This window comes from Nannospalax galili, unplaced genomic scaffold (assembly GCF_000622305.1).
Source record: "Nannospalax galili isolate Female #2095 unplaced genomic scaffold, S.galili_v1.0 scaffold519, whole genome shotgun sequence".
NCBI classification, from domain to species: Eukaryota; Metazoa; Chordata; class Mammalia; order Rodentia; family Spalacidae; genus Nannospalax; species Nannospalax galili.
In genome coordinates, this window is record NW_008343553.1 from 53,724 (window position 1) to 71,848 (window position 18,125).

The window sequence follows — 18,125 nt, forward strand, 5'->3', positions numbered from 1 at the left end:
GCAAGGCTAATGGAGCCAGCTCTGGCGGAGCGGAAAGTTTGGTTTCACTTATCAGAGTCTCCTCTTTAGTCTCAGCGAATATTCCTTCCTTTGCCTTTTCCACCTCGTGCCGCGGATCAAGACTATCTCTAACCAAAGCCCACAATGTAAAAGCATCTATGGGAACTTTGGAAGGACCCTCCATGTCATAGTAATCCTGCATTTTCTCTCTAACATGTAGCCACACATCTAAACTCACTGTACCTTGTTCAGGAAACCAAGGACAAACCTTTTCTACAAAGTCTAAAAAATTTACAAGTTGCTTACGTTCCACTTTTGCTCCTTGGGCCCGGAGCAAGATAAATACTCACCACTTCCCAATCTTACCGAGTGCACTCATTTAACTTCTCCAGTGGTGTCCTTCACTTTTTCCCCTACTTTTCAGGTCCCTGTTCAAGGCGCCACTTGCTGGTGCCAGCCGGCCTTAGATGAAGAGCACCTAAAAGGGGGAGTGAGGATTGAAAGAAAAACAAGAGCGACAGAAAAGATGCTTGGGAGGACTGTCAGTAGAGACTGTAGCCCCAGTTTATTTTAGCTCAGCCTTCTTATACAGCAGAACATCAGATAACCATAGTTTACTTAGCTCAATTAGCTTCAACAGCTCTTTTTTACCACCTTTATCTGAGGGTTAAGGAATGGTCAAATACTTGTAGTGAATTCCACCAATTAACCATCTTCCCTAAATTATCAGCACATTCCTCCTGACTTGACAGGACAATTCAGTGCTTGTGTGTAAAACACAAACTCTTGAGTCAAGGTGAAAGGTCATAAAGTAAATAAGCAAGCCTGCCACAGCTTGATGGATATAATGGCTGTGCTTACATTAATAGCTCCCAACAATTCTCATATCAGAATCATAAGTAACAAAAGAAATTCACATGCCCAAATCGTAACAAAACAATCACAAAATGGAAAGCCAAAACATTATGTTCCACCAAACTCCTCCAAGGCTGTAGAAGAGATCTGCAAGGAGAACACCCTAGAGATAACCCAGGACACTGAATTTAAAAGAACAATCCTAAACATGATCAAGGAATTCAATGAATTTAAAGAACACATGAACAAACAAATCAAAGAACTAAAAGAAGATAGGGATAAACTTATGAATGAATTCACAAAAGATAGAAACATTGAAGAAAACTCAAGCAGAGATGAAGAAGGAAGTGCAAAACACAATAAGCCAACTGAAAACAACAGGGGAAAGTCTCACCACTAGAGTGAATGAAATGGAAAACAGAATATCAACACTGGTTGATAAAGATGAAGAATGAAAACTCAAGCAAAGATTGTGGAAAATTTAAAAGACACCAGAATGGAATATGCAAGAGATGTGGGAGGTCATGCAAAGACCAAATCTACAGATCATAGGAATAGAGGAAGGAGAAGAATTTCAGATTAATTATATTGACCAGATTTTAAACAGGAATGTAGAAGAGAATTTTCAGAAATTAAGGAAAAACATCCCCAGACAAATACAGAAAGCACACAGCACACCAAATAGACAGGATCAGAAAAGAAACTCCCAATGAAATATCATAGTAAAAACAGTAAATGTACAGAAAAAAGAGAGAATACTGAAAGCAGCAATTCATACACAAAGGAACACACATCAGAATTACAGCTGATTTATCAATGCAAACTATGAAAGCCAGAAAATCCTGGACCAATGTATTTCCAGTTCTACATGAGAATAGATGCCAGCCCAGAGTACTTTACCCAGGAAAAATGTCTATTATAGTTGAGGGGGAATGAAAAATCTGCCACAACATGAATAGCCTGAGAGAATACATGTCCACCAAACCAGCCCTTCAAAGAATACTTGAAGCAATACAGAGAGCAGAGAGAGAACAACCATACCCCAGGGGCAACAAAAGAAAATAAATAAAGATATAAGTGAGAAACACAAAATTAGATAGAGAACATAAACAGCAATCTGAATGTTGGCAACCAATACACACTTTTCAATAATAACCTTAAATATCAATGCATTGAACTCCCCAGTCAAAAGATACAGGTTAAGTGAATGGATTAAGAAACAAAATCCATCTCTTTGCTGTCTGCAAGAAACCTATCTCAATTTCAAGGACAAGCACTACCTTAAGGTAAAAGGATGGAATAGAATATTCCAAGGAAATGGCACTAAGAAACAAGCAGGAGTTGCAATTCTAATATCTGACAAAATAGACTTCAAAGTAGAACTAATCAGAAAAGATAAGGAAGGTCACTTCATTTCAATCAAAGGAACAGTTAACCAAGAAGATATTACAATCCTTAATATATATGCACCAAACTCTGGTGCACCAAAATTCATAAAAACAACACTACAGGACTTCAAGACACAGATTAACTCCTACTCAGTAAGAGTAGGGGACTTCAATACCCCACTGTCTCCATTAGACAGATCAACAGGACAAAGAATAAACAAAGAGATGTCTGAAATAAATGATACCATACATCAAATGGACCTAACAGACATCTTTCAAATACTGCTCCCAAGCACAAAATAATATAATTTGTACTCAGCATCTCATGGAACTTTTTCAAAAATCGACCAGATACTGGGCCACAAAACATACCTCCACAAATACAAAACAAATTGAAATAATTCCATGCCTTCTATTGGACCACAAAGCAATAAAGCTCAAAATCAAAACTGGACAAAGCTCTAGTCACTACAAAAACTCACAGCAATTGAACAACACACTCCTAAACAATGAGCGGGTCAAAGGAGAAATTAACAAAGAAGTAAAAGAATTCCTGGAATTCAATGATAAGGACAATACAACAAAACAGAACTCTGGGACACATTAAAAGCAGTCCTAAGAGTGAAGTTTATAGCTCTAAGGGCCTACATTAAAAAATTAGAAAGAGCCCAATAAATGAATTAACACTGCAACTCGAGATACTGAAAAGGCAAGAACAAATGAAACCCAAACCCAGCAGAAGAGAATAAATAACAAAAATCAGAGTAGAAATTAATGAAATAGAAACAAAGAAAACAAGACAAAGTATCAATGAATCTAAGAGCTCATTCTTTGAAAAGCTAAACAAGATAGGCAAAACCCTAGCCCAGTTTAGCAAAAGAAAGACCCAAACCCCAATCAACAAAATGGGATGAAAATGGAAACATCATAAAAATCATCCAAAAGATCCACACCATTAAGGGATTATTTTAAAAACCTATATGCTGCTAAATTTGAAAATCTAAAAAAAAAAAAATGGATGGATATCTAAAATCATGCGAACCACCAAAGTTAAACCGAGATCAATAGTTTAAACAGGCCCATAACATATAAGGAAATTGAAATGGTAGTACAAAGCCTCCCAAATAAAAAAAGCATTCTAAGTGGAGAAAAACTGGAAGCATTCCCATTAAAATCAGGAACGTTGCCTGGAGGGATAGCACCGCCGTGAAAAACTAACACTAACAACCAAAACGTAAAATCAGGTACGTGACAAGAATCTCCACTATCCCCACTCCTTCTCAACACAGTGCTTGAAACTCTTGTTAGAGCGGCAAGACAGGGGAAGGAAATGAAAGGGGTACTAATTGGAAAGGAAGAGGTCAAAGTATTGCTTTTTGCAGATGATTTGATACTATACCTAGGAATTCCCAAAAATTCCACCAGAAAACTCCTAGAACTTATCAACACTTTCAGTATATTGGCAAGTTATAAAATCAATCTTCAAAAATCAGTTGCCTTTCTAAATACCAATAACAAGCAATTGGAGAAAGAATACCAGCAAATGCTCCCATTCGGTTTTGCTGAAAAAAAGAGAAAGTCTTGTAATAAATCTGACCAAAGACACCAAAGATCTCAACAAAAAGTTAAAATTGTTAAAGAAAGTGATTGAGAAAGAACCAGGAGATGGAAGGACCTCTCATGCACATGGATTGGAAGAATTAATATTGTGAAAATGAGCATCCTACCAAAAACAATACATAGATTCAATGCAATCCCAATCAAAAATCTCCATGACATACTTCACAGAATTAGACAAATAAATCCTTAAATTCATACGGAAGCATAAAAGATCCAGGATATCCAAAGCTACCATGATCACAAAGAGCAATGCTCAGAGAATTATTATACCAGATCAAAAAGTATGCTACAGAGCTATAGTCATAAAAACAGCATGGTATGGGTACAAAAAGAGACACATGGATCAATGTAACATCATTGAAGATCCAAACTTGAGTACACACAATTTCAGTCACCCAATATTTGTCAAAGGTGCCAAGAACACACAATGGAGGAAAGACAGCACCTTCAACAAATTGTGCTGGCAAAACTAGATCTCCACCTGTAGAAGAATGAAACTAGATCCTTATCTTTTACCTTGCACAAAAGTCACCTCCAAATGGATCAAAGACCTCAATATGAAACTGGATACCCTGAAACTATTAGAAGAAAATATTGGCAGTAACTTACAAGATATAGGTATAGGAAAGAATTTTCTAAATCAGACGGAAGTTGCTCAGGAATTAAGGTCAGCAATCAACAAGTGGGACCTCATCAAACTAAAAAGCTTCTGTACAGCAAAAGAAACCATCAAAAAATTGAAGAGAAAACCCACAGAATGGGAAAAAAAACTTCTCCAGTGAAACATCTGACAGAGGTTTAACATCCAGAATATATAAGGAGCTCAAAAAACAAAGAATCAAGAAACCAAATTACCCAAAGAAAATATGGGCTAAATATCTATACAGAGAGTTCTTAAAGGAAGAAATGAGATGGCTAAGAAACATCTCAAAAGTGTTCAACATCGTTAGTAATTACAGAAATGCACATTAAAACCACCCTAAGGTATCACTTTACCGCAATCAGACTGGCTAGGATCAATAGAACTAATGATACCAAATGCTGGTGGGGATGTGGAGAAAAGGGAACACTCATTCACTGTTGGTCAGATTGCAAACTCGTGCAATCTCTATGGAAAAGTGTGGTGAACTTTTAAAAGCTAAAAATGAATATACCATATGATCCAGTTATAGCACTCCTTGGCATATACCCAAAGGACTCATCCTATTGTAGAGACACTTGTACAACCATATTTGTTGCTCTTTTCACAATAGCTAAGAGATGGAAGCAACCTAAGTGCCCCTCAATTGACAAGTGGTTAAGAAAAATATGGTATATTTACACAATGGAGTTCTACTCAGCATTAAAAAAAAAAAAGATGAAATAATGAAATTTGCAGGTAAATGATGGATCTAGAAACTGTTATACTAAGTGAAGTAATACAGACTCAGAAAAACAAATGACGTATGTTCTCCCTCATATGTGGATCCCAGCGCCAAATCTTTTTAAATTCCAGGTCCTTTTAATAAGATGATGCTATATAGCAGTTCCTTCTGCATGAAATATCTACCACCATCATGACTTCAGCTGAGCCTGATCGCTAAACATAGTCACAATTGGGCTTGTTGACGGTTGCTCTCATTCATTAAAGGAGGGCCAAGCAGGATCATTGGACCTCACTGCATTATCCAGCCCTCTTCCCAGCCAATTGTATTTAATTTGGCCCTAATCACACATGGCATCCTGGATTTGGGGAAGGCTAAAGTATACAACCTGGGGAAGGGTAGTAAAAGAAGGCATGACCCATATTAGGTAAAGGCTTTCCAGTGTTCCTACACTCAGGTCATACATATTCCTCAGCAACCCCTCAGTTATCTCAGCATTTAAGCTCAATAAATTCATTGGCTCCCCAGTAAAACTTTATTCAAACATTGACTTGACATTAGAACCTTAAAAGGGACTAAGCATTGCTCACATTCCCAGGAATGGAAGTCTCACAAGAGATGGAAAATTTATTTGTTAATACTATTATGTCTCATAATTATTTTTAAAAAAAGAAAATGAGATTGTAAAAGATGTTAAAAGGATTTGGTAATGGAGTTATTTTCCAAAATAGAAAAAATGAGAAAGCCTAATCAAGTGATGAATGTCTCTTTAGGTTTGTTATGCTATATAAAGGATGAGACAAAAATAATATACACATAATCTTAAAATTTTTATGGTCATAGATTAGCCAACTAGTTTAAGGAACAAAATATATAAGTAGTCAAGGTTTATATGAGAATATTTGGTTTTTTACCCAAGCCTTATCTACATAGTACATCATAATTAAAAGTACCAGAGAGGTGGAATTAACCTTATTGGATGTTTAACAGTCATAATTTGAGGCCTATACTAATGTGGTCAGAGGGATTTAAAGGACAGTTTTTAGTCCCTTGCCCTCTGAAGTTGACTAAGTTCCAGGGGACTATGGAACATCTCACAAAATGTTCTGTAACTGTGGTGAGTCGCCTGTCCTCCTGTTCAGGGAGGACATGGAGACCCCATGAGAAGGACTTGAACCTACTCAGAGGTAACATCTCATTCATGCTTCCAAGCGAAGCCAGACATGGTCGAACAGGACCTTTGACTTATCTTCACATAGATGGAATTTGTAAAAGAAAGGAGCCAGGAGCTCATCCCAAGCCCATGTGACCCCTGATTAACAGATCTTCAAACGACCTTAAATGTAAGATAAATTGATTTATTTGGGCCAACTATATTGTCTTAAACACCCAAAAGCAAAGTATATCCAGAGAGTAAAATCGTCAGTATATTTCTTTAAGAGTTCAAGGGATTACACTTCTTAGACATTAGGCTTAAGTCTATATAAAAAGTTATTTAGACAACTATTTCCCATTGATGATTTTCTTCCTAACCAGAAAGTGCTAATCAGAAGTAAGAATTCAGATCTTGGTCTCCAATACCATAGTGCCCATCTGTACCTAAGGGAGACAACCAGCTTTTGTTCTAAAATGATGCATAAATTTGTTTCTTCCCCCTATATAGAAGCCTTCGAGAGGGAACTGACACTGATTCTAACCACTCCAACAGCTATCAAAATACCAGAAAGCAATTCCTGAGACCATTCCTCTCGAGGTCCAGCCTTGGAAGACAGAAGAAAAATGAGTAGAAACCCAATCGAGGGATGCTTTTGGAAGCCCTTGTCAATAAATTCCAATGAATTCATATGAATATTTGAAAATTACCCTGTTCTGACTTTTTTTCTAGTTCTCTCACTAGAACTTGTAATGCTAATTACTCTTGACTTTACTTCTCCTTCACATCTTCTATTCACAATTCAAGTACTTTCTTTTCCCTTTAGTGATAAGAGTTACACAATTTGGGAGTGTTTTAGATAGACCCGCTGAAGGGGTACTACAATTCCCTCACCCTGTGTCCCTGTTCAGCATCAAAGAAACCAGAGCAGTCTGGCAATTTGGGTAACCACTTTAGAGGATTGTGTGATAAGAATAGGAGGTAGGAATTGGCTAGGCAGTTAGGGTAAAAAGACCCAAAAGAAAAGTAGCCAGCTTCATGCCTAAAGTCAAAATGCCCTTGGGCCTCTTAGCAACATACACTGTTCCAAAGGCCAAAAATGTTGAAAGTGTTTGAGAGTTTGGAGACCCTGTCTCAAAAAGACCAAAAAAAAAAAAAAAGCAGAAGAAAGATTTTAGAGTTAACCCCTTCAGAGGGGGGAATGTTAGAGTAGTGAAAAACCCCATAAAAAATAAATGAGTAAATCAAAGAAGAAAAAAATACTTCTTTATTTCAGCATCTGTTGTATATATTTTTGTCTTAAAAATGATTTCTGTGATAATCTACCAATATCATGGTAGTTTAAGTTTCACACAGGAAGTTTCTGGAATCAGGCCTATCATACCATGTAAGGGATTCAGGAAGCAGTGATGTGATGAGGCACTCCACCTCACCTTTTGTGGAATCTGGGCAAGGGCTGCTGCAATCACATTGGCCCTGTCTTCTGTCAGGTTGCCAACCATCGACCCCAGAGAAAACACCACAACACCATGTTCTCCAGAGCTCTGGACAAAGTCTTCCATCTCCTGTGAAGGAAACATTGATCCATCACAAAATAGCAGTAGCACCACAAAGTCTGTTGTAAGGATTGGTACAAATGTCCAAGGAAGAAAGTTGAGTGTTATTAGAAATCATTAGTGTGGCTTTCCTGAGAATTGCTGTTGTATACATAATATAAAACATGCAATTGTTAACATTTGTAAGCCTTACAGTTCATTGGTATTACATGAATGCACTTATTCTTTTACAAAAAATTAAGGTTTCATTTCAAAAAATTAAGTTTATATAAATTAATCTCAAAAGTCTATCATCTTGAAAAAAAATGAGCAATTCTTTAATCACCAAATCTATTTTTTTTCATTCCATGGTCCTTTGACTACTATACGTCTTTCTGTGTCCATAAGTTTGATTGTTCTAGATAGTTCATGTACTATTTGTCTCTCTTTCACTGGCAGGTTTTACTTAGTGTAATGTCATTAAGGTCCTGCACTGTGTGTATTCTTTGTAAGAACCCTGTGTTCCTATTTCAAAGTTTTAAAGGCTTAGAGATAATTTTTTGTGTTCCCATACTACATATTACTTATCAACAGATCTATTAATTAATACCTGGGTTGCTACTACATTTTCCTTTTCAGGAGCAGAGCTTCTCTGATTAGCCTTGAACAAATATCTCTCTGAGGTCCTTTAGTAACTTCTATTGTATTTATACACAGAAGTAGAACTGATGGGCCATAAATGTATTTTGTTAGAAACTTCCATATTCTTTTCCATAGTGCTTGTTGTTAAATAGTTTTTCTGGAAGGACATTTCATGTGTGATATCAATTTCTTTTACTGTGTCTGCATGTGAAAATGTGTCTATATATAGATGTGTCAATAGGAGTACATTTCTATTCATATGTTTGATAAAGTAAAGACAGCCATTGTACACATGTGAAAATGATTTTCTCCTTGACCAAATTTGTCAGTCTTCTCAGAAATCACTTTGTTTGCAGGACCTGGCTTATGGATGTCCTCCCTGTATTTAGTGTTCAACTGTTCTTTGAAGACTCAAATTTAACAAACAGCCCTTTAGTAACATCTTGTTAAATTAGTGCAATTCAAATGCCAACATTGGTTATGATCATCCTTCCTGTATTTTTTACATCCCTCACAGTCCTGCACAGGTGAAATCACATCCTTCGTATCCTGAATAACTTTCTTTCTATAACTGTTATGGTATTACACCTCAAAGTTGGTTATATGCATTACTAGTGTTCTGAAGCTCTATTGTGGGCCAATACATGTGGATTTTTGACTCTGTAATCTTTACTCATGATTGGAGCTTGGATTTCAGTTGTTTAGTCAAATTCCTGTACCAGTGCTTTGTAAAATATCTACTGATGCCAGAAGAGACCATTTTGTTTGTTAAACATCTCATTTTCTTCTATTAGTTGAATTAAAACTTAAAAAAAAACAGAGATCAGTTTCCTAGATCTCTCTCTCTCTCTCTCTCTCTCTCTCTCTCTCTCTCTCTCTGAGACAGGGTCTTCCTGTAGCCTTAGCTGGCCTGGAACTTGCTTTGTAGATCAGGTGGGCCTACAACTCACAGAGATCTGCTAACCTCTTCCTCCCTAGTACTGGACATGTGTCACCACGCCTGATTAGATGTTCCTGTTTTAATGGGCTGGATTAGATTCTCTGGCAAGCAGTATCTGGTTATTGTTGTAGACTTCTTTAATTGAAAGGTACCTGCTTGTTGGAAATCTTACAATTTCTACAATGTGAATTATTCCCTGTCCTTTAGATGGTAAAAATTATTTTGGTATTTTGAGTTTGATCTGTTACTTCTTTCTTGGAAACATTGTTTAAAAGAAAACTCTTTTTCAATCCCTTGTTGAAATACTTTGGAACTTCATGGCTACTTAAGAAAACTTAAAGTTTTCCTAAACCTGCTGTGTGGACTATCTTCTTACCGCCTCTACTTCTTCCTTTTCCTTTTCTTCTTCCTCTTCCCTCTTTCTTTCTTTCTTTCTTTCTTTCTTTCTTTCTTTCTTTCTTTCTTTCTTTCTTTCTTTCTTTCTCTCTCTCTTTCTCTTTCTTTCCTTCTTTCTTTTGTTCTTTCTTTCTTTCTTTCTCTTTCTTTCTTTCTTTCTTTCTTTCTTTCTTTCTTTCTTCTTTCTTTCTTTCTTTCTTTCTTCTTTCTTTCTTCTTTTCCACCCCTTCATTCCTACTTAAAAAAATATTTTTCATGTGTCTGTATGTGTTTGTATAGTGCCAATGGAAGCCAGAAGAGGGTGTCAGCTATTAAGTGATGACCCATCTATCTGTCTGGGCCTCCAATTTTTCAAACCAGAGCATGAAACAATAGGTTTCATTGTGCCATTTTGGAACACAATTTGATTTTATTGCATTTCTTCTTCCCTATACCCCAACTCCACCACGTATGTCCACTGCAGTGGTCCTTTTCTACTTTCATGTCACACATTTTATTTTATCTTTAATCACTTCCTCAAATCACTTTTTCTGCTCTTGTGGTCTCATTTCGTGTCATATATATATAAATTAAAAACCATCATCCGTATTGAGATACAAAATCAATCTCTGAGTCATCTCACCTAATATAATAATTTAAAGATCTATTCATTGTCCTGCAAGTTTCATTTCTCTTTATGACTGAATAAAATTCTATTTTGTGAATGTACTATGTTTTCATATCAATTCATCACCTGACAGGCATCTAGTCTGATTGTGTTCCCTTGATATGATGAATAAAACAGGAACAACTATTGATGTCCAAGTATCTCTGACATAGGACAACAGTCCTTTAGGTATACGCCCAGGTGTCATAGAGCTAGCTCATCATATTCTACTTGGAGTTCTCTAAAATGTAAAAACATTTCTCTGCAGGGTGATTTCCTTGAATAAAGACCTAGTAGAGTCTCCCAATTGATGCATGTGTACTCTGTGGGACACAGTGAGGAAAAAAATGTTGCTTACAGTGGGTTACACATAGACATTCCACCAAGATATCTCTTTTCCAGTAAGATATTAAGGCTAAAACTTTCATAAATACACAAGAGGAGAAATATGGTCACTTAAACACTTAGTTGCACACATACACTTCCAGGGTATTAATAGGGCTATTTCATATAAATTCTAAAGAACAATTTTCATTTTCTGAATTTTGGTGATTGTTAAACTCCCAACAGTAAAGAGCAATTTCAAAGGAAAATTTGGGAGGCTTTAACAAAGTTGAAGTCAATCTATAAATATACCAGGACAGAGAGAAAGGATGAGCAAAAAAATCTTTATGATGTCTAAATTTCTCTAATACAGTAGGAGAAATGAAAGATTAATGACAAAATTTATCATTACATTAGGGCTGGAGAGAAAGTTAAGAGCACTGACTACTCTTGCAAAGGACCCGGGTTCAATTCCCAGCATCCACATGGTGGCAATGAACCATTGTAACTCCAGTTCCTGGGGAATCCAAAGCACTCTTCTGACCTCTGTGGCATTGCACAACATGGGTGCACTCACATATATACAGGCAATACACTCATACACATTAAACAAAAATAATAAATAAAATATTTTTAAAAATTATCATTACATCAATATATGCTCAAATTTATTTATTAGTGTTTTTTCTAGTTATTTTTACTTAGGGATTAACTGGATATATAATAAATGTACATGATTGAAATCAATTTTAGGGTAATATATTATAATACTACACAGAGCTAAATATTTTACCAGGCTATTTCCTTTTTAACCCTGTTCAGATGGTAAAATACCATAGTAAAATAAAAATATGAATTTATAATGTATTATTACTGAAAAAAGCAACTACTTACCTTATATCAGAAAGAGCACTCAAATTTTATTTGCCAAAACTTTACATAACTTATGTTTACATGAAAAGTACTTTTGTTCCTCTATATTATAACCATTTTGAATACATTTAATTTATACAAGTGAATAATCAATTCTAAATCAATTGAATAGAAATCTAGGGATTCTTAAATTTAATGAGTTATTCTATCTCAATATAAGACAGTATCATATTTTTAAAGAAAGTATCATTTATACATGATACAAACAAGCATAAATAAACATGCACACAAATGGAGCTCTACTGTCCTTCATTCTAAAATTTTGGCCATAAGTGACTCAGCACAGCAATGAAACCTCAGTTCCACATCATATTTCATCCAAATTTTAGGACAAGTTGGGGTTACTTGCTCAACAAAAGGTTTGAAGCAGTATTTGTGAAGAAGGCTTTTTAACATTTTCCCATCTCCTCATCTGGAAGGCTAATTCTATGGAGGCTATGGCTTACATTGCAAGCTGAGAAGACAGGCATCTCACAGACTTCTGGGTATTTTTTGAAGTATATTTTATATTTCATGTGTATGAGTTTATTGCCAGCATGTAAACGCACCGGTGTAGTGCAATGCATGTGGCATTTAGAAGTGGGTGAGGGTGTGGGATGCCCTGGAACTGGAGTTACTATCAATTGTGAGCTGCCACATGGGTAGTGGGAAATGAACTTGGGTCCTTAACCAGTGCTCTTAACCAATGAGTCATCTCTCCAGCTTTGCCTTCTGTGTATCTTTATCCATCTAGATGAAAAACATACTCAGTTTCCAATTATTGTTTTTTTCCTTTAAGCCTCATGTAGTGCTTTTGAAGAACCCTGAAACCTTTTGAGGGGCCTGTACAGGGGCAGAGGAACAAGTGATGATATAATCCTGGAGGCTGTAGGGGTGAGTGAAAGGTATGACCCTGTGGACAGATGGAGGAAAAGGTTAAATCTGAAGAAGAGTTTGAATGTCATCTAACCAGTGACCCGTTTTCTTTGCCTTATACAGTTCATAGTGCTTTTTCAGTAGATTTTTCCAGCAAAAAATTAAATAGAGATTTAAAACAGTCTCCTTTAAATGGAAATGAAGGGGGCTGGAGAAATGGCTCAGTGCTCCTGCAGGGGACCTGGGTTCAGTTCCCAACACCCAAATGGTGGCTAACAATGATCTGTAATTCCAGTTCCAGGTATCTGATGCCATTTCTGGCATCTACAGGTATTGCATGCACAAGCTCACTTGTATGCAGTCAAAACACACATATACATAAAAAATGAAAATAAACCCAAAGATAAAAAAGAAAATGAGATAAAAATGAAAGAAATTCAATTTGAGTATTGTTTATTGTCAAAAGCATATTTTCAAGTTGAAGCTGTGAGTATTCTGAGGAATGCAGCTTTCCTCACCCACAGCATCATTTATAGTGACTTGTGTTCAGTGTTTTAACTCACTGACGCTCTATTCAAAGCCTCCTTATCTATGCAGTGGGAACTTTTGCCCTGTACTCTTAATTATGTATTATAGAGTAATTATTAACATGGATTAATTATTCTTGTTCTGTAACAGACATGTTTATTTTTTTTGGAAAATTATTGTAATGAAATCACAAATAGAAACATCAAACATCTAGGTTAAGGCACTTCTCAAACTCTTGCCCAGTCTTTTACTCTCTCTACATAATCTCAGTGAACTTCCCTACAGTAAGAGTGGCTGTTCTGAAACCATGGAGCTTTGTTTAGGGTTTTACACTTCACTATCAATTATTTTATGCACTTATCCACCATGAAAAAGGGAAAAGTATGCCAAAGTTGAAGCTAGAATAACAATTAGCTTTATATTCTCTTTCATGATTCATTTTGAGAACATTAAGAAAATCATAAAATATATAAAGATAAAAATAAGATTTACTCATATTTTCTGGTTAGATTTTGGTTTTAGTCTGGGGATATAGTTCAGTGGTATATTTTGTGTTTTGTGTGCACAAGTTCTTGGGTTCAACTGCATCAAACACACATTAAACATAATTTGTTTTCATTCCGTTCTTTATGTATAAAACTGAATATTTGTATCAATATATACATACACACATGTGAGTTAGGATTCCAGTTTCAGTATAGTGCTATTGTCTAGCATTCAAAAGCCGTATCTCCTATCCCCATCACTCATAAACACATACAATATATGATACATATTTAGAAAACTAAAGTCCTGTTATCTAAACATTTTAATCCTATGAGAAAGCATAGTTCCAATATATTTATCATTTGCACCTCATTGTACAAGTTAATTTATATTATGCTTCACAAAATAGTTAAGCACTCTAGGTTAAAATATTTGTAATATAATATATACATAGCCTATGTTGAAAAATGATTCCTGCTTATTATACATCTAAATTACTTTCAATGCTTCTTTTATGAATAACTACTAAGTGTATTGATTTAGTATCTTAATTATTTTTCTAAGTATAATTTCCCAATAATATCTTGTAAAAAATGCTAATTTTCTTAAATATGATGATTAAATCAAAGTAAGTAGAATATTCACTTAATTAAATGTTAGTGAAACTCTCTTCTGAGAATGCTCCAAATCTTCTCTTTTTCCTATTATGAAACACACAATTAAATAAAAATATTCATTTCTTCTATTCTTGTAGTTTGTCAAATATCTATTCTTTCAAATGCACAGAAGATTTTGAGAATCTAATAATAAGACACAAGTGCTTTAGAGGAACAATTCGCATTATGAAGGATAAAAAGATATGAGCATCATTAACTAAGACTTAAATCATGTTTCAGTGACTTAGATCTAACACTACTATTCCATATTACCATGATGAGACTGCTTTTTCTACCCTTTCTTTGGTGTAGCCCTTGGGCATGTGAGGCCAGCTCTCCTCTACTGAACCACATCCCCAGCACATCCTGTATACCCTTGGTCTGTGCCTCCCTCCCACCAGCCTGTTGGCACTGTCATTCCCTTAATGTGAGTAATGTTTTGAATGAACCACTTATAGTATCACAAACATTTATAATATTTTAAATGTCTTTATCCTCAAGAGTACTATAGGTTTCTATTCTGTACTTTACCTAAAATGAAATTCAGATACCTGTGATGGAATAGACACATGAATTTTTTTTGGCAGTCTGCTTTACCTTAAGTCCTGTGACTCTCTGTCTTTGAGACAAATATTCTGAATGAATACAATATGACCACTGTCGCTGAAAATGCAAGGCAAACAGAAGCAAACAAAAGGAAATATATTTACTTTAGGCAGAGGCTTGGCAGGTTTGCAGTGGAGTCCTCCCACAAAATCAGAATTTGGTAAGGTGGGGTGAGGAAACTCCAGATCCCAGTAGGTCCGAATGAGCCACATGTCTGCTTTGCTCATTGTCTCATATATGGTAGTGGGTCTTCCTGAAAGAGAAGAAGCAAAGTGAAGCATTGAGAACTGACACATGACAGGTGAAAATGAATGTGCAGCTAATTTTCTAGAAGAACTTTTTTTTTCTTTTGGCCTTTTTGAGACAGCGTCTCCCTGTAGCTCCAGCTGACCTGGATAATGTGCAGACAATTTTCTGGAAGAACTTTTAATAATGTAGCCAGAAGTTTTTAAAACTATCTGTGCTTTGATATGACAAATATGTTTATATATATGTATGTGCTTGTGTTCATACATATTTATAGCCCATATGTTATTTATATTTCTGTTTAGAGATGTAAAGTCACAAGATGAGAGGCTTGTGAGAAGAGACCACAACTGCAACTCACCAGTGTATTTCATAATTACTAAGTATCTCTATGTCATTGAAAGTATAAACCAATACTTGAATCCTATTATGTATGAATCCTGTCTGACTTAGCCTTGGAAACACCTTTCTATAGAATACTCCATCTAGTTTTCCCTGTGCAGAAGCTGGATACTTGAGGATTCATTTTAAGTGAACTGAGAGTTTTGTGTGTTTTATTTTGAGATAGTCTCATGGAGCCCAGAGTGGTCTTGGAACTCACTATGTAGCCAAAGCTGACTTTGAACTCTTGATCCTCTTCCCTCCACATCATAAGTGCTAGGATCACATGTGTATGTCATGACACCCACTATTTTTGAGGGTCTTGTTTTTCATTTTCCTTTTGAGACAAGGTCTCATCCTGTAGCCCTGGCTGATCTCAAAGAGGAACTTCTGGGTATGCCTGCAAGCCTTGTCCTCCTACTGCATCTGATTCACATTGTTTGCAGTAATTAGGATATACGTGTATGTTTGCAAATGGTAAAATAGGTAAAGAGAGATGTTTATTCACTCTAACTTTTTTTTATTAAAAAAGAGATGACAACATTTAAAACATCATAAAACATTATGAAAATGCCCATACTTCAGCATTCTATAATATTAAACAGTATTTTTAACCCTTACCAAATTAATATGGATTTTCTGAAATCCTGAATTTATGACTTTGCTGTTACTAGGATTGAAACAGTGCATGTCACAACTGTGAAGAGATTCGTTAGTGAAGTGATAAAAGATTTCAATTTTTAAATGAGAAAAGTAATCTATGTAAGGGGGAAATATACTTGGTGATATAATATATAGATGTTTGTGTTAGAAATATATGTTAAGTCCTCTATCTACATGGCTATCATCCTGTAGACACTGAGTGGATTTGAATCTACTCTTTTAGGGGTCAGCCAGATGGCTCAGCAGGCAAAAGCATTTGCTGTGCAAGGGTGCTACCTGAGTTCAATCTCTGTAACCAGTGTGAAGTTTTAAGTCAAGAGCCAACTCCACAAATTGGTCCTATCCTCCTCAGGTGCCTCCCCTGACACACATACCCTCCCAAGTCATGCACACATAATAATAATGATAAATAATAATAATAATGTAGTCAGGTAAAATTACTGATTTGATTGGTGAGATACAATGGCTAATATTGTTCCTATGTAATTGCTAAGAGAAATTCTCACATTTTGTTTTGTCAGTGTGTGCTTTTCTGGAGTGTTCTATGCAAGTGATAGCCAAGGCTTTCTATTGACAAATGCATCATAGTCTTTTCTGCAATACTTCGAGTTTTGAAGATAACTTCATACTTTTATTTAAACAATGTACTCCTAAAAGATAAGCCCTGGTTTTCTATTCTATCATGTTCACCTTCAGCTAGATGGCAGATTTAGAACTCCCCAGTAGGAACTGAAGGCAGAGAACTTCACTGTAAAACTGGTTCCACTTCTTCTCATTAAATGTTTGGAACAAAAATCAAAATAAAGAATGTAGATTACATTTTTCATCCACTCCAAGAATGTCATCCACTCACTGAGTTCTGACAGAGCAACAGGCACATAGGAAGGAGGCAGTGGGAGTCCGTCACTGTACTTTTCATGTGTGGATCCAGGAAGGAAGTGCAGAGTGAACACCAAGGGCATCTTGAGAATTTCAGCCAGCAGGTCACCACAGGGATTCAAGGCATCTGCAAGGATGACGTCAAACCTGGATTCTTGTAGCTTTGTCATAAGTTCCTTGTTCAAAATTGCATCTTTACAGAGATTCTCACAAAAATTTGAATTCATCCAAATCATTTGTTGCATCATTGAAAAATATGTCAAAAATGATTGCTTTGGCAGTTCATAAATCAGTAGCCTGAGTGATTCAATGAAAAGATTCTTGAGGTCAAAGTAGGAAAAATTGCAAATTAATGCCAGATGTCTTGTCAACATGGAGAGAGAAGGAAATGGAAGGTTTCATAACAGTCACTTCATCACCCTTCTTCACAAGTTCATCTTGGATTGTCCTTAAATTTTACCAGTGGCTGAATTCCACTGGCCACACCAGCACCTTTCCAAAGCTCCCAGAACCGAAGAAACCGCTCAGCCGCAGTAGCAGTAAAACTGCAATCATTTTAACAGCCACCTTGGTTAAATTGAAGGTTTCTCTCAAATGGTATGGCTCTGCTCCTGCTGAAGTTGAAAAAGAAACATTGATTAAACTATAACTTGTGAACACCAAAGTAAACACACATAGAACAGTCATGGTCTCTGGATGCCAAGTGCAAAAATAAAAAGGCAGATATAGATGCGATGAATGACTCTGGATCCTCAGTAGCCCACATGTGTTGTGCACTCATGATGAGCAGATTAAACTGTGAGAGTTTCTTTCTTTTTAAAAATATAGCTTTCTTAGTTCAGAACCTAAACTAAAAACATAATTGCTGAATATGATTTTTTATATCACAGATCACAGTTCAGTGACTTCTTCTATCATACGAATGTTGACATTAATCATATCCAATTCAACAATTATATATATATATATATATATATATATGTAATTTGGCAGTCCTCTCATAATGGCTATTTACTGCACTTGATTTTA

The 18,125-nt window shown here is 35.8% G+C and overlaps 1 protein-coding gene across 2 annotated transcripts; it reads right to left on the reverse strand.

Annotated features, from left to right (window-relative positions):
- Positions 1–111: 111 nt before the first annotated feature.
- On the reverse strand, positions 112–17,673 carry LOC103739360 (UDP-glucuronosyltransferase 2B1-like). 2 transcript variants are annotated; one of them, XM_029566771.1, is made up of 4 exons: positions 17,036–17,673; positions 15,032–15,180; positions 7,814–7,945; positions 112–478 (listed from the first exon to the last, which is right to left on the reverse strand). In XM_029566771.1, the coding sequence occupies exons 2-4, from the start codon at positions 15,152–15,154 to the stop codon at positions 464–466; spliced, it is 270 nt and encodes an 89-aa protein (XP_029422631.1). In that variant the 5' UTR covers positions 15,155–15,180; positions 17,036–17,673; the 3' UTR covers positions 112–463. The 2 variants fall into 2 exon arrangements, with proteins under 2 accessions (XP_029422631.1, XP_029422630.1); XM_029566770.1 differs by lacking the exon at positions 112–478 and having other exon boundaries at positions 7,678–7,945.
- Positions 17,674–18,125: the final 452 nt, after the last annotated feature.

What these genes read in the sequence shown, in the direction of transcription:
- LOC103739360 (XM_029566770.1), bottom strand. Translation starts at nt 15,154, where the DNA reads ATGAGCAAAGCAGACATGTGGCTCATTCGGACCTACTGGGATCTGGAG. An exon ending in CTGCCAAGCCTCTGCCTAAA is followed by an intron (nt 7,946 to 15,031) that starts GTAAATATATTT and finishes TTTCCTTCACAG; the next exon opens with GAGATGGAAGACTTTGTCCA.